At 37.3% G+C, this 15,677-nt stretch overlaps 1 protein-coding gene, 1 long non-coding RNA gene and 1 pseudogene across 4 annotated transcripts; all 3 read right to left on the bottom strand.

The window, feature by feature from the left end:
- Positions 1 to 1,481: 1,481 nt before the first annotated feature.
- LOC108228828 (sialic acid-binding Ig-like lectin 13) lies at positions 1,482 to 6,461 on the bottom strand. Of its 3 annotated transcripts, none has more exons than XM_017404450.3 (8): positions 6,337 to 6,461; positions 5,870 to 5,944; positions 5,298 to 5,675; positions 4,618 to 4,929; positions 4,281 to 4,541; positions 4,081 to 4,159; positions 3,300 to 3,357; positions 1,482 to 3,160 (listed from the first exon to the last, which is right to left on the bottom strand). In XM_017404450.3, the coding sequence occupies exons 2-8, from the start codon at positions 5,922 to 5,924 to the stop codon at positions 2,861 to 2,863; spliced, it is 1,443 nt and encodes a 480-aa protein (XP_017259939.1). In that variant the 5' UTR covers positions 5,925 to 5,944; positions 6,337 to 6,461; the 3' UTR covers positions 1,482 to 2,860. The 3 variants fall into 3 exon arrangements, with proteins under 3 accessions (XP_017259939.1, XP_017259940.1, XP_037829210.1); XM_017404451.3 differs by having other exon boundaries at positions 5,870 to 5,995; positions 6,337 to 6,452; XM_037973282.1 differs by having other exon boundaries at positions 5,870 to 6,437.
- A 2,250-nt stretch (positions 6,462 to 8,711) lies between these two features.
- LOC108228829 overlaps positions 8,712 to 15,677 on the bottom strand; it is an 8,292-nt pseudogene continuing 1,326 nt past the window's right edge.
- LOC119616641 lies at positions 11,642 to 12,094 on the bottom strand. The gene is made up of 2 exons (XR_005232610.1): positions 11,988 to 12,094; positions 11,642 to 11,811 (listed from the first exon to the last, which is right to left on the bottom strand). It is a non-coding gene; the product is annotated as an uncharacterized LOC119616641 (long non-coding RNA).

The raw sequence follows: 15,677 nt of genomic DNA, 5'->3' as shown, positions 1-15,677 counted from the left end.
ACGTCTTCTAACATCAAAATCTGTTTCATTTTTAGCTCTAAAGCTACATGGGATGTGTAAACAAGATCCACTCAGAGCCTCCAGGGTTTTTGGTGAAGTGATGAACAGTTCATTAACATCAGGACAAGCAACCGAAGTGCCTGTAGAACCAGAGGCAGAAATCAAATTAAATAAGGAAATTTAAAGAAACTTTTATTACAAAGATTTTTTCCAACAAGACATCTTACCTGAAATAAAGAGGACACTCAGTAACAGGATATTCACACACATGACTGTCAGAAACTGAAACAAAATGCAGAAATATTAAATTTATATTCACATGAAGCACCGATTCAAGCACAGGAAAAAACATATGCAAAGCAAAAGACATAAATGAATTGTTTTACCAGTAAAATGTAAAAGTCCTCCGTACCAACAGATCACACCGTCCCACAGCTGGAGCTGCAACAAACCAACTGAAGCACTTCTCTGTTCTGTTTGTGAGGAAATAGTTGGTCAACTCGCTGTTTCTGCATCGTTAAACACAAGAAGTTGTCTCACTTCTCCATTTCATCAAGTTATATAATTAATGATCTTTCCGCCTTTTCGGCTTTGACGTATTTAAAATCGGACAGCAAACTAACTATGTGATAACGAGCTGAAATAAAAACATTAAATTCTCTAAATACGCTCAGCTTTTACCACACCAAAGTTTAGCCCAATATTGGTAAAACTGTCTGAGTTATAGTTCTTTTTTTTGTTGGCTATGACAGCCATATTGAATCAGGCTGAGTCCAAAAGTTAATTAGTTGTAGATTTATAAATAATAATTATGATATAAGAGTTTTATTAAAATCTGTCCAGTGGTTCAGGAGATATTTTGATCATTACATGATCACCAGGTGAAAATATGTTGTCTGCTCCCCCATTACTTCATAAAAACACGTTTCTTTTAAAAAACATGATTGTTGTATTGTTGTTATCCTTCTGGCAACACATAAGAAAAGTTTGTGAGCAACTTTCTGAGCAACCCGGATTGGAAAATGAATGAGGAGGGCAGATTTTTTTTCATAAAGTGCTTTTATTGGCGTTCAGATTTACACACAGCTGTCTTTCATCTGTCTGGCACAGAAAAGTCCTTTTTTAGACATCTCTGGGACATACTTCCACTCGAATGTTATGTTATATATAACAAAACATTCTTACATTTCTCTGATGATCATAGTGAAAATGACAGAAGCCAAATTCGAAGTTTGGTAATTCAAGATGTGAAGGAGACTCAACTGGATGAACAAATATTTGACAGTGAAGTCCAATGTTGGTTATCTTTCTGTCTGAACCTGAATGGGTTAAAAGCGTAAAAAGCTAATTGACATCCGAACGCCAGGAGTGGACAATGTTCTCCCTCCTTCTCTCGCTAAATAAAACTTATCTAGGGCCAAAAAACATACTTGAAGCTTTAAATAAAGAAAACACAACTCATTAAATGCTTATAAAAATACTACACATAAAGCAATTTCTTATATTACAATATAAAATTGAACAATCTGTAATAAATTATTGGTAGTTTTACATGTTAGGACAAAGACAGAGACTGAGCTACGTGAGCTCATGGGATTTCTGTGGAAAATACCAATTTTAGCATCCCATCTACAAAATTAAATCATATATTTTCATTCTAATAAACTGTATGTGTAATTAGACCAGTTTGTTGGACAAGTAATTGTGACTTACTGAATTTTTCACCATATTTTTGCAAAACTGCACTTTCTGTTCTTTCCCCCCCTCAGTAACTTGCCTCAAATGTGTTAAAAATGTTTAAATTATTAGAGAAAAATCACCATCTGTGGCTGAAATGTGGGATTTAAAAAGTGGCTAACAGGCTAACAAACTACTAGCGCAAACTGTCTGTTAGGTTTTCCTCCTTGCATTGATAATATCATTATGTCACAGATGTTTTATTCACTTATTTGCATAAAATTGGTCAAAAGAATTGCTGCAAAAAGCCATTTAACATGCCTCTTTAGCATCGCATGGAGGACCCTTAATAACGAATGTGCCGTTGGAAAAAAAAGCGTACTGGAGACAGTGCTCCAGCTATCGTAATGTTCAGTCTGGGATGTTTGTTGGGAAGTTCTGATCGACTGCCGAACCTTGGATTCAAGAGGAATGGTGTGTTTTTTTGTCCAGGAACATTGGACCAGATCTTTACCCTTAGTAAGGAGGTCGTTAACGTTTGACAGTCCAGTTTTCAGGTGTTTTGTGGATCTAAAGAAAGCGGAGGCATTCTTTGGGGATCGCTGAAGGAGTATGGGGTGTATAACCAAAACCAGAGCTGTGTCTTTATCCTTCACAAAGGGGAGTTTGTTCCTTGTGCAGGTTGGGCTCCTGAATGGTTTCAATCCTGGTTTAAGGTTCAGGCATGGAGACGACGGAGTCTGGTTGAGGCACCTTAAAAGGTCTCACTTTTTGCAGACGATGTGTTTCTGTTGATGTCTTTAAGTCGTGACTTTCAACAAGTGGTGAAAGCACCTCAAGAGCATCTGTTTGTGGTCAAATGTGGAAAGTTTTCTCATTTTTAGTCACCAAAAGTTGATTAGACCACATCTACTCCTAGTTACACCCTGCACAACGGTACAAAAGCACCTCTTCTGATAATTCTGAAGTGTTGAATCCTCACACCCTCCTCCCCTTTCCCCTCCTTTATCTCTACCTTTAGTAATATCTAAGGGGCTCAAGGTTTGTCCGTTCTTTCCTGAACTCCAGCTGAATGACTCAGAGTTCCCCCCTTTTCTCCATCTTGTCTTTTCTGATAGTCAAAAAATGCATGTTGTATAATAAAGCATGAAGCAAATATCTAACTGTACAAACAAAACAAAACTCAATTTTTCTTCACTTGAGCGTAGAGATCTTCTGGACGTCCAGCGGTCTGTGTTGAGGGGTTTGCAGTCTCAGACACTTTAACTTGGGCGTAGAAATCTTCTGGACGTTCAGCGGTCTGTGTTGAAGGGTTTGCGGTCTCAGACACTTTAACTTGGGCGTAGACGGTATCCAGCTCCTTTGAGCTGGTGGAGGGTGGCTCAGATGCCTGATTAGAGAACTTAAATTCTCCGTAATGGATTTCTTCTGCTTCTGTTTCTTTTGTGGGGTTTTGAACAACGTCTTCTTTGCTGGTTTGATCCTGTGAACAAACAGAAACTTGCGTAAAAACCCAGGAGTAAAATGTAGGAGATGTTTTCCAAGATTCCCTGTTCCTTCACACTTTAGGTCATGAAGAAGCTCTCGACTCTGTAGTTTTACTGTGTTCAGTATTTTCTCACCTGCAGCTGTTGTACAGATGGACTTCTCTTCTTCCTTCGCCTCAAACACACGATAATTCTGCAAAATACAAGAAATCAAAATTAAATTTACTTTATGTTTCAGCACATCAGACTCCAATATAAGAAACTAGTAGCAATGCATAATACAATCAGGTACTTACCAGGTACTTACAGGGTTTGTACTCAGGAAGTACCCTGTAAGTACCAGGTATGTACCTGGTAACTGTCCAGTAATTGCCTAAATACAGACCTCATGCTTACCCGGATATATACTTGGTACTTATGAAGATACGTACTTGGAACTGACCAAATGTGTATCTAAAACCAACAGGGCACTTACCCAGTCCAAACCTGGTACTTATCAGCTATGTATCTGGTACTTATCAGGCCATGTAAGTAAGCGTAATGAGTATATTATACATATACCTCAGTATAGTCTATATTATAAGCATCAAATAAGTACCAAAAAAAAAAAAATACATACCTGATAAGACCAGGTATGTATCAAGTAGATATTTAGGTACATTCCAGTTAAGTATCAAGTATGTTCCTGTAGGGTACTCTGTAAATACTAGCTGTGTACCCAATAAGCACCATGTACTGTTAAGTACAAGGCTTGTACTCAGTAAGTACCAGTTATGTACCCAATAAGTACTAGGTCACTGTATGGTAAATACCCATTAACTACCCTGTAAGCACCAGGTTATAATACGTTATGGTATTAATAGTTCTTTAGGCATTGTTAAAGATCCTGTTAACAGCATTTATTCGTTATACTCACAAAATCAACAGAATCAGTAAAATGGCTCCAACAATTCCTCCAACGATTGGTCCCCAGGGTAGAGATTTATCTAATGAACCTCAACAACAAGAAGATAAATAAAATCATTTTTAATCACAACAAAAGTGGTGGAGTTAGAGCATTAGGTCCATTTGATTTGAGGTTTAAATTGATCAGATTGAGTGCAAGAAATTAATTACCTCCTAATTTAAGATGGATCACTGCTGATGTCTGATTACCCAGATCATTTGTGGCCACACAGTAAAACTCTCCTCCCTCAGTGACGTTGTAGACATAAACCTTCTCATCAGAAACATTAACAGGTCCATCTGTGGTGTTCCTGAACCAGGTGAAGGTTCTGACGGGAGGCTTGGCTCTGCTGGAGCAGCTCAGCTCCACCCAGCTACCTGGTGACACCAAACCTGATGGACTGATGGATGCTGAGGTGTCTTTAGGAGCATCTGAGGAAAACAGGACACACATTAACTTTATTCATCAGAAGCAGCTGAACCATGACGAGCCGACAGGATCACTTACAGGAAACACTGAGAGGCAGATTTGTTTCTGCTGTCTCGTTACGTTTCCCTCCATCCACAGGATATCTGACAGAACAGCTGATGTTGGATCCATCATGTGTGTCTGACAGAGTGATGGTCTCCTGGATTTTAGTTGTAAAGGTTCCATCTGGGTTCTTCTCTGTTTTCTGAGAGTCTTGTTGGAGATTCCAGGTGAGTTCAGGAGGTGAGTGTGGACAGGGAGTCCAAGCTGAGCAGGTTATAGAGACAGACTCCTTCTCCTTCAGATCCTTCAGACCACCTGAGATCTTAATGCTGGGACTCCAAGCAGAATCTGGGGTTTCACATAATATATTTTAACATTCAGTAAACAATACAGTTAATAAATCAACACTAATGACTGCAGATTCTTCACAGCCTCGTCTGGGACTCTGATAAATTAATAAACTTTAGTTTTTAGCAAAGTCAGCAGCTACAAAGTTCTTAGATACGATCATGTACTGCAGTTACTCTCTGAGAACACTGATCAGTCAGAAATAATTCAATTAAATCCAAAATCAATAAACTGAACTCTAAAAGCAGCTACCTACAAATGTTGACAATATTTTTTCTTTATTATAAGTTTAGTTCTGGAGTTTTAACATGTTTTAATTTTCTTTTCACTGATGATTTTATGAACGTATGAACAGAAAAGTCTCTCACCTGTCACTGTTATTTGAAGAGAATTACAAGCAGCTGTTGCCTTAAAGGATTCGCTCTCATATCTGAAGTAGTAGCTGTCTGTAAAAGTGTTGTTTAGGTCAAAAAACAAAGTGCTGCAGTCTTTCTGTTTCAGGTCTCCAGTGATGTTCATTGGATAGATGTTAACTGATTTACTGCTGTTGAAAACGGTATTTTTTAGATCCCATTGGCCGTTCTTGAGCCACACTCCAAAGACACTTTTTGTACCATCAAAGTTTCCTCCATCTTTAGCTCTAAAGCTACATGGGACGTGTAAACAAGATCCACTCAGAGCCTCCAGGGGTTTTGGAACAGTGATGAAGAGGAGTATATTATTAGGACAACCAGCCTGTGAAGTGCCTGTAAAACCAGAGTCAGAATTGAGATAAAATGAGGAAATAATGACAGAACAATTAACTCCTGCAGTCATTTGTTACTTGCTGCTTCTTTATTTGTACAGCCAACAGCTTCAGTGTAAAATGTTTTTTCTTTATGAAGTATTTTTATCAGCACAGATATTTCAGACTGAAAATGACTAAAATGAGACAACTTACCTGCAGTAAGGAGGAAACTCAGTGACATGATGTTTATCATAACTTTCACCAACATGACTGATATAAACTTATCACCTGTGGAGGAAAAAATACTAAAAGTAATAAGCAGAGGTGAGCATATGATGCCTGTGTGAGGAAGCAGAACGAGGATTAATGATTTTCCAGGTAAGTTTGTAAACAGTAGATTTAATTATGAATTTAGGACAGGAGAGCGGACAGGCAGGTGAGGGCAGGCAGCTTTTAACAACAGTTTTAACTACAGACCCAAAGGAAATGCACAGGAAATGAAATGTGAAAAGTCACCCTTTCTTAACAATAAGTTGTGGCTCAGCTCAGCCTTAAATTCGCTCAGAAGTGATTAAAATAATTGATGAATGCAGTTTAAAATACAGTTTAATTCATTCATGATCACACAAGTCAAAGCTAAAACAAAGTTTTACAAAAATGAGAAAAATAATACTTCTTACCAGATGGCTGCACGGAAAGAGAGGCTGAATAAAGCTTAAATAAATGAAGTTGTAACGTTCAGCAGAGCTGCGACAGACCAACTGAAGCACTTCTCTGTTCTGTTTGGAATAAAGTTGTTCTTGGCACCCTTAAAGACAGGAAGTTTTTGCACTTCTCCAAATTGCCAGATTGTGAAATCATACGTCTGTTCATGTGCTTCATCTTTTTTTACTTCTGTAATTCGAATGTTTTTCGTCATGTCTTGCATAAGGCGAAGCACAAACTGAAAAAAGGGACGTAAACGTTTGGAAAATGCTTCAGCAAAGTTATTTACTTCTGTTCCTGATAGTTATTGATATAGAGCAACAATGTTTGTGCTTGATTTTTATTTAAACATGTAGAAAATAATCATTGGATGAACATCTGTGTCATAATTGAGGACATGTTTGTATTTAGTTTTACTTTGAAAGGGGGAACAGGAAGCAGAGGGGAGCATATGATGCCTGTGAGAGGAAGCAGAGCAAGGATTAATGATTTACCAAGTTTGTAAACAGTAAATTTGATTATGAATTTAGGACAGGAGAGCGGACAGGCAGGCAGATGACTGAGCTGACTCCTCTAATCAGCTCTTAACAACAGTTTTAACTACAGACCCAAAGGAAGTGCACAGGAAATGCAATGTGAAAAGTCACCCTTTATAACAATCGCTCAGAAGTGATCAAGATCATTGATGAGTGTTGCACCGAATGCAGGCAGTAGCCTGCTAAACAATTATGGGTCACATATGGGGAACAAACAATCAGATTTGTGCCTTTCAGTGTGAACTACTTTAGTCTAAAATGCATTAAAGGCAGCGGGCGATATGCATTCCTTTCAGTTATTACTTCGCCTTCATAAAACTGCTTCTTACGTTTTATTAACCTGATCTACATTTTTTTGCTGCCCCCTTTGGGAGTCATATTTGCTTAGATGCTTTATTTTTAACTCTAGCAACTGTAATAAATATAAAAAAGAGGAACTGAAATTAGTTGTTTTATATTCTGTGGGATTTTTAAACGAGTTTAGGGAAAGTTGACCTGAATTACCCAACAAAACCGCCTGTAAAATGATTGCTCAGTGCTGTCGGTTTGAAGATTTACGGGAAACATTGTGTAAAAATAGCAGTAAGTCATTGTTGCAGCGATGCACCCACTAAACACATACTGACACAACAAGGAACTTAATTTGCATTTCTCGTCTTTTAAAGGAAGCAAACTCATTTCCACATGAAGCTTTCTGCAATGTGTTTCGTGCAAAAGAAAAGTATGTTCCCCTTTTTCTGCATTCCCACCTGTTAGAGCTCGTCTGCAGAACATTTAAAGTCGATTTGTGAACAGAAAACTTGCATTAAACTATCTGAACATCTTCAGAGTTTGTGAGTGTAAAAAAAAACCAAAACAAAAAAAACCTTTAAGTGAGTCACATTTTTTTATGCTCCATCCCTCATTATGTCATATGTATAATTAGAAGTATTTAAAATACAATTTTTTTTTTATCTTCCATCAACACACGACAGGAGGTTTTGATAAACTTCAAATTTTTTATTATAGTGTTTTATTCGCATTTGGAATTACACACAACATTCCTTTAGATTATATTGTTATTGTTCCACTTTTCTTTAACTTTGTCGAATTACTTTGTAGGATCTTAAGGTTCAGTCATGGAGACGAGGGAGTCTGGTTTAGGAAACTTAAGGTCTCACTTTTTGCAGACGATGTGGTTCTTTTCATGCCTTTAACCTCCTAAGGCCTGAACTTTTGCATAGCATGGATTTTTAATTTCTCTTTGGGATTTGGGCTGACTGGGACTTGATGCTAAGCAAAATGTGATGTTCACATATGTGGACGTCATATTCCAGGAGGTTAAGTGAAGTGAAGTGAAATTTATTTATATAGGACTTTTCGGCAACAAGGCGATTCAGTGCTTTACAAGATAGAAACAACAGTCAGGTACATAATCAAATACAGATAAAAACATCATATTAAACATTATAAGAACATAATCAAATATAGAGATACAGAAGTAAAAACATCAATCATGTATAATCATGTATACATGTATACATCTAAAAAGTGACCAGATTGCTGACCTTTCTTGGTTGCAACACAGAGCCACTGCAGCCGCCATCACCAGAAAGTTCCCCTGCTTCAGAACAGGAACAGCCTTAGCAGCGAGGACCAACTTCCCTGTTTAGGTGTACAATAGAATCGAGCTCAACTTCCTATTTTAGTTATCATTATATAAAATTATGAGTTGACGAAGCACATCACTAAGGATTCAATATATTTCTGTTGCAGACCAGAGCTTTATTAGAAACAATAAATACCTGCAAAAACAAAAAAATTAAAGTACAATTAATTGTTGGGCTTTTTCAAAAGAACGGTTTTGTTAGAAAGAAGTGAGAAGATGGAAGTTATCTCAATAACCTCAACTTCAGAGCAGCAACTTATCTTTTTTAGCGTAATCTTAAGTCAGTATTTATTTACTCACATTTAAAGTATTTTTCAGATTTAGCACTTTTTCTCTTTTACTTTAAGTTAAATAGGTTCTTTGTATCCACTCTTCAGTTTTCTCAACACTAAAAGAAAGTTGGTAAAGAGTGAAAAAATGTTGGTTTCATTAAATCTAAGGTGTGTTTATTGTCCGGCAGCAGATGTGATATTTTCCTGGAGTCTCTGCCGCAGCTCTGATGCTCTATATTGTGTCACAGCGATTACTCCACCCCACATACGAAGGGTGGAGAAATATTCTCTCCACTCAGACATTTCTGGTTACAACATCACCAACTGTTCACCCAACTTAACAAACTAACAGCTCTCTACCAGGGCTTTGTGGAATTATTTATATCCCAATTAATAAAAATGACTTCTTGTTGGATTTTGTAAAAGTTTATTGCTGTAAGCTTGAAGTTTGGATTTCCCACGTGTCATTGAATGCACCGTCACTCAGCAGATGAGCCCGTAGAGAAATACTCTTGTTAAATGTAGCCTGAAAGCACAAACTCTGCACAATAAAAACATGTAAATAAAACAGGAAAATACAGTGAAGTTTGGGGTTTCTGTTGTAACAGAAACTGCATGTGAGGACTGTAAAGTTAACAAGCTTAAAAACTCTATAAAACATAAAATCACAAATCAACAGAACATTGAAGTGCAACACAATAACCACAAGAACAGGCAGAAAACAGAAATCCTCTCTCTGACAGAGGACTTCCTCATCTTCTTTTGTCTCAAGATGCTTGAACCTCGATCACTCTGTTGACATAATCTGCTTCTTCTGAGTCCTGAGGACATGAAACAACAAATAAACAAGTTTTACTTCTTAATCTGACTGGAGTTACAATAAAAACCCACAGATACTATAAACTCAGCTGGAGCTTCCAACAGGAGTTTCATTTCCATCCAATCAGACAGACTGATGGAAAAAACAAACAAACAGCTGTATATACCTCTAGGTACCCTGTTAGTATCCTGAAAGTACCCTGTAAATACCCTTAAAGCACACTGTAGGTAGAGGGTAACAAGTCCCTACAAATTACAACCTGGTTCTTCCACAAACCTTGGAGGTACCCTGTAAGTAGCCCCTTAAGTATCTTGTTAGTACCCATATATGCCATGTAACTATGCCAATGAGTACACTGTAAATACCTCAAACATATCCTGTAGGTACCTTGTATATAATCTGTATGTACCCATTTAAATAAGTAGTGCTTACCATATATTCATATGTACCCAGTAAATACCAATTAATAATCCTGAATGACCCGTGTTAGTACCCTGTAGGTACCTGTCTGTATGATGTATTACTTCTGTATTTGGTGTATTTGTCTGCTGACAGTCTGATGATTTTGAAACCAAAACAATAAGTTCCAGTAGCTTACCTCCTTTGGTTTGTTGGAGGATCTTGATCTAAACCAGCTGAAAGAAGAGATTATATTGATTAATATTAACAAACATTAAACACCAACATGTACCAGAGATCATTGAAGAGTATCAGCACATAGAAAAGTGTCTCACCACTCAAAGATGATGACTGAACTGCAGAGCGTTACAATTCCCAGGATCTTCAACGTAACATAAAGACTGACCCCAGACCTGTGATTATCTGGAACAAAGACAGCATCTTCAGATCAGACTGAATAAAGGAAGTTTTAGTTCAAAATGATTAACTTTTAGTCCTGAGGTTTACAGATGAGTCAAATCTGAACTGAAGTTCTGTTGAAATAGTAATTTTATAAGTGAAATAAAAGAGAACAATTTACCCTTAATAGAAAGAAAGATCACTGATGATGTCTGATTACCCAGATCATTTGTGGCCACACAGTAAAACTCTCCTCCCTCAGTGAAGTTGAAGCCATAAACCTGCCCCTCAGAAACNAGCTCAGCTCCACCCAGCTACCTGCTGACACCAAACCTGATGGACTGATGGATGCTGAGGTGTCTTTAGGAGCATCTGAGGAAAACAGGACACACATTAACTTTATTCATCAGAAGCAGCTGAACCATGACGAGCCGACAGGATCACTTACAGGAAACACTGAGAGGCAGATTTGTTTCTGCTGTCTCGTTACGTTTCCCTCCATCCACAGGATATCTGACAGAACAGCTGATGTTGGATCCATCATGTGTGTCTGACAGAGTGATGGTCTCCTGGATTTTAGTTGTAAAGGTTCCATCTGGGTTCTTCTCTGTTTTCTGAGAGTCTTGTTGGAGATTCCAGGTGAGTTCAGGAGGTGAGTGTGGACAGGGAGTCCAAGCTGAGCAGGTTATAGAGACAGACTCCTTCTCCTTCAGATCCTTCAGACCACCTGAGATCTTAATGCTGGGACTCCAAGCAGAATCTGGGGTTTCACATCAAACACATGTTAGACAGCAGACACGTTAAATCCTACCTGTCAAAAACCAAACAAAATCCTCAGTCCAGACAGAAACTTACTACTTAATGTAGAATAAAATGAATAAATATGAAAAGTATAGCTGTAAAATCAGATTTTTCAAACTATTTATTATAACTGCTGATAATGTTTCTACTGTTTGTGTCCAGAGGTTGTTGGTGAAGCTGTAACTCGCTTTGTGGAGGGTTGAAGAGAAAACTCTTACCTTTAACTGTTATTTGAACAGAATCAGCACAAGCTGATGCCTTGAAGGGTTCGTTCTCAATTCTGAAGAAGTATTTGTCTGCATAACTTGTGTCTAAATCAGGAAACAGAGTGGTGCAGTCTTTCTCCTTCAGGTTTCCAGTGATCTTCAATGGATAGATGTTAACTGACCCAGCGTATAAAGGGAGCCACCCAGTTTTCCCCCAAACTCCATAGATTGGTTAGCTGCTGTCATATCTTGGGTCTGTTGTATCATATCTACAGGGGATTTGCAAACAAGATCCACTCAGAGCTTCCATCCTCTCTGGAGCTGTAATACGAAGGGCTGGGTTTTTACCACGACAATCAGCCAAATCACCTGTAAAATCAGACTGATGGTGAACAAAATGTGCAGAAAATCTGCCTGCAGAGAAACTTCATGATCCACAAACTCCAGCTGAGCTGCAGCAGGTAACATGTGGAGCCTTTAAACAACATCAGGACCAAATCTTTCAGAAATGATTCCTGTGATTCTCCAAATGAAAGAGAACAAACCTGAAACACCTGGAGGGAAGAAGAGGCTCAGTAACATGTTGACTGTCAGCACAGACAGAGCTGCCATCAGACTCTGACTCCTCATCTCTGACTGGAAAGAAAAGGAAAACAACAGTTATTATGTCACAAAAAAAGGTTGCAAAAAACTTTTCAGATTTTTCCTTTTTTTTACTAAAATTACCTTCAGAGAAAACAGGAAACAACAACAAGTTTAAAATAAGGCGAGGTGTGAATTTTATCTGATGAGCAGAGGAGCAAAAAACAACTTCTCTGTTTCAAAGCTAAAGCTTAAAAACTGAAGTTTTATTCTTCCTCATTCAATAAAAGAGGATGTTAGTTGTTTTACAACATCTTCTGTGAGTGTCTTATCATTAAAAACATTTACAAATTGCAGACTCAGGGTCAATATTTATGCACACTGTTGGCATGACAGTGAGGAAGTCAACAAAAGAACAAGTTCTCCAAAACAAAATAAGAACTAAAGTTTACAAAAATATAGAATATGGACATTTGTTTGAAAGTGTTAACATAAAGCATCAGGCGTTGTTCTGTTCAGGACATCAGGGAGCTGGATGCTCATAAAAAGGCCATCAGTAATTTATATTTAAAAAATATCATCAAATGAAAAGCAGTCTTTGCTTTTTAATTTTGGTGCAGAATTATTTAAAACAAACTAATGAATCTGGCCTTGACAACTAGAATGGTACCCTAAACTTAATATTTTTGTTGCACAACCTTTTGAGGCAACCTTGTACCTTTAACATTTACAGAATATGTTACTGGTTTTGACACTGCTGCCTCAAATCAAAAATAGAAAAGAAAATTGAACCCAAAATTGTATTTATTTTTAAATCATGACTTATGATTTTTGTAAAGCTAAAAAATCCAGAAAAAAAATGAAAAATTTAAAACCTACAACTGATGAGACATAAACAGGATTTTTAAAACTGAACTATAAAAACTACAAGCATACATTAATAATGAGGGGATAGAAATAAGATGAAGGTACTGAGGACACCTAGTGGTCCTAACAGATAACAAAAAAAGTAAACTAACAGTTGTTTGATATGGGCTAAACAAAAGTAGTTTTTCCTGATCTTTAGATCACTTTCAAAATAAAACTACTTTCTTATTTACATGATATCCTTCAGATTTTTTTTTACCTCAGTACGCTGAACTCTGTGTTAAATACTTTGAAAATTATAACACAAACAAATGTCATGAAATATTGCTGCAATTTTCAACTAATAAAACAGGATATTGCAATAACAAATAAAAACCAATGAGGATGAGCAGCTAGGTTAAAGTACTCAGGAAAGTGATTTCCTTTCCTTTTTTGTTTTATTTTTTTTATAAGAACAAGTGTTCAGTGTTAACAAATATTAAACATTATAACATTTATAGCCCAAAACCAAGCATTGGAAAGCCACATTCTTTGTACTTCTGATGCCGGTCCCAAGCTCCAGGAAGGGCATGAGGTGTAAAACTTGTGCCAAAACAAACATGCTGACCTATAGCTGCCTTATCGGATCATCAGACGCCCTCACTGTATCAATTGATGGCCTTAGCAGATCATACGACAGTCTTACAGAATTACACAACAATCTGCTTCAGTCTTATCTAAGAGGATGCCTGTCAGGAATGAAATGATGTAGAATCAAGATTAAAGTAATCCCAGATGTTCTCAGATGAATATTAACAAACATTAAACTTGTAACAGAGACAAACTTTTCGACAGCTACAGAGGAACAACACAGAAAAGTGTCTCTCCACTCAAAGATGATGAACGAACTGAAGAGTGTTACAATTCCCAGCATCTTCAGTGCAGCACCGACCCCAGCTTTTTGATGATCTGCAACAAAACAGCAGGATTTGACTCTAAATCTTTGCAAACGTTCAGTCCTGCTGTTTGCAGGTGAGTTTAATCTGATTGAATATAGTGGATTTGAACTGCTGTTTTCTCTTTTTGTAGCTCCTAAACTGTGTTCAGCAGTGAGTCATCACCCTCACCACTCTCATGCAAGCTGTCTATAGTTGCTGTTCCTGATTGTGTGTCTGTGTGTGTGTGTGTGTGTGTGTGTGTGAGTGTGTGTGAGCGCGTGTTCTTGTATTCCTGACGGCATGGGGACATAAAGCCGTTTACACAGTCACGTCATGGGGACTCGTGTCCTTACGGGGACCAAAGTCCCCATAACGCACTTAGACGCGTATGGGTGTGTGTGTGAGTGTGTGTGTGTGCCATCAAAGAAATTCACTGTGGTTGGATCATCATAATCAGAGATGCTAATAAACAATGAGACCAGCCTCTGTCAGAACAGCATCATTTCATCTGTGCTTTCTTGTTTATGAGTGCTGGATATTCAGCAGCTCAGGTTCCCAAACCTCCTTTAATTAAGGCCTTGCATCAAAACAAACCCTGCACCCACACCCTGCATGTGCACACACATTAGTGAAGGAACTCATTATTTTATCATTCATATATCTGTAATATATTTCACATAACTGTTCTTCTCTACAATCCTCTGTGCAGGGATGTCAGGATGTTTTACCAGCTTTTCTTTTCTTAAGTTATGACAAAGATCTGAAAACAGACACATGATGCTGAATCCTGCTTGTTAGTCTCATTATAGGGATTTATGTCTGCAGGAAATGCTGCTTTAATCAAAAAATGCATCAGTTAATGGTTCATGCTGGATGATTTTATTGATCATTATTATTATTATTGAAATTTTTTACTTCCTTAAACACTCAACCACTTGTAAATTTAGACTTCATTAATATTACCAAATAATGTTTAGTAATATTTAATAGGTGCAGTATTGTTTGAAATTTGATCATGTTTTTTAGAGACAGCAAAAACAAAAGTGCATATACAGAGTTCAGGTCTCAAGCAGATGTAAATCAGGTTCTGGGTATCACGTGTCATGATCCATCAAAAAAGGACTTAAACCTACAAATAAATAGGACAGCAAGTGGGTAGAAAAGAGCTAAAAACTTTATTTTAACAAGTCAAAGCACTGCTGAATCAGAGAGTCAGACACCAAATATGATACAAACTAAAAATCAAGCAGAGGAGACAAGAACTTCCAACACATCTGACATGAAAAAAACAGTGAATCTAAAACAGAACGACAAAAACCAAGAAGCAAATTTAAAGTAAGGAGTGGTGAGGTGATCTATAAACAAGACAAATGTAACTGAGAACAGTTAGGGGGGGAATAAACACTGAAATAAACTCAAATGGACAAGTAATTTACCAACATCAGCTGAACAAGGAAATAGACACAATAAAATAGAAATAAAACTATACAAAAAAATCACAAAAAGTATAAAACTACAGACTATGACAGAATGCAAGAGTCTAAAAACAAAAACAATATTTACTGTTGGACATGTTAAGACTAAATAACATATTAATGCATGTTTATTTTTTAAACGTTTTTAACTTTTTTTTGTCAAACCTTGTTTTTTGTTGTTTCAAGTTACAAAACAAGAGAAAAAGAACTAACTAATAACCCAAAATAAGGGGAGAGCTCAGGCAAGAAACCATCCACCATCCCAGCACTCACAGTCCAATCTGGTGATCAGAAAAAAGAAGCAATAAAAATAAAAACTTCACATCTTCCTCGTCTCCTTGTGTCTCAGGATGCCTGAGTCTCCATCACAGTGTTGACATAGATCGCCTCCTCT

Source organism: Kryptolebias marmoratus, linkage group LG21, assembly GCF_001649575.2.
Source record: "Kryptolebias marmoratus isolate JLee-2015 linkage group LG21, ASM164957v2, whole genome shotgun sequence".
NCBI lineage: Eukaryota > Metazoa > Chordata > Actinopteri > Cyprinodontiformes > Rivulidae > Kryptolebias > Kryptolebias marmoratus.
This window is presented reverse-complemented; position numbering and strand designations above follow the sequence as displayed.

Bases quoted from the DNA above. Each gene is read 5' to 3' on its own strand.
- LOC108228828 (XM_017404450.3), bottom strand. From the start codon at position 5,924: ATGTTGGTGAAAGTTATGATAAACATCATGTCACTGAGTTTCCTCCTT. The intron at 4,930-5,297 runs GTGAGAGACTTT...GTGAAACCCCAG, and splicing joins TCTTCAAATAACAGTGACAG to ATTCTGCTTGGAGTCCCAGC. The intron at 3,358-4,080 runs GTGAGTATAACG...TGTATTTTGCAG, and splicing joins TTACTGATTCTGTTGATTTT to AATTATCGTGTGTTTGAGGC.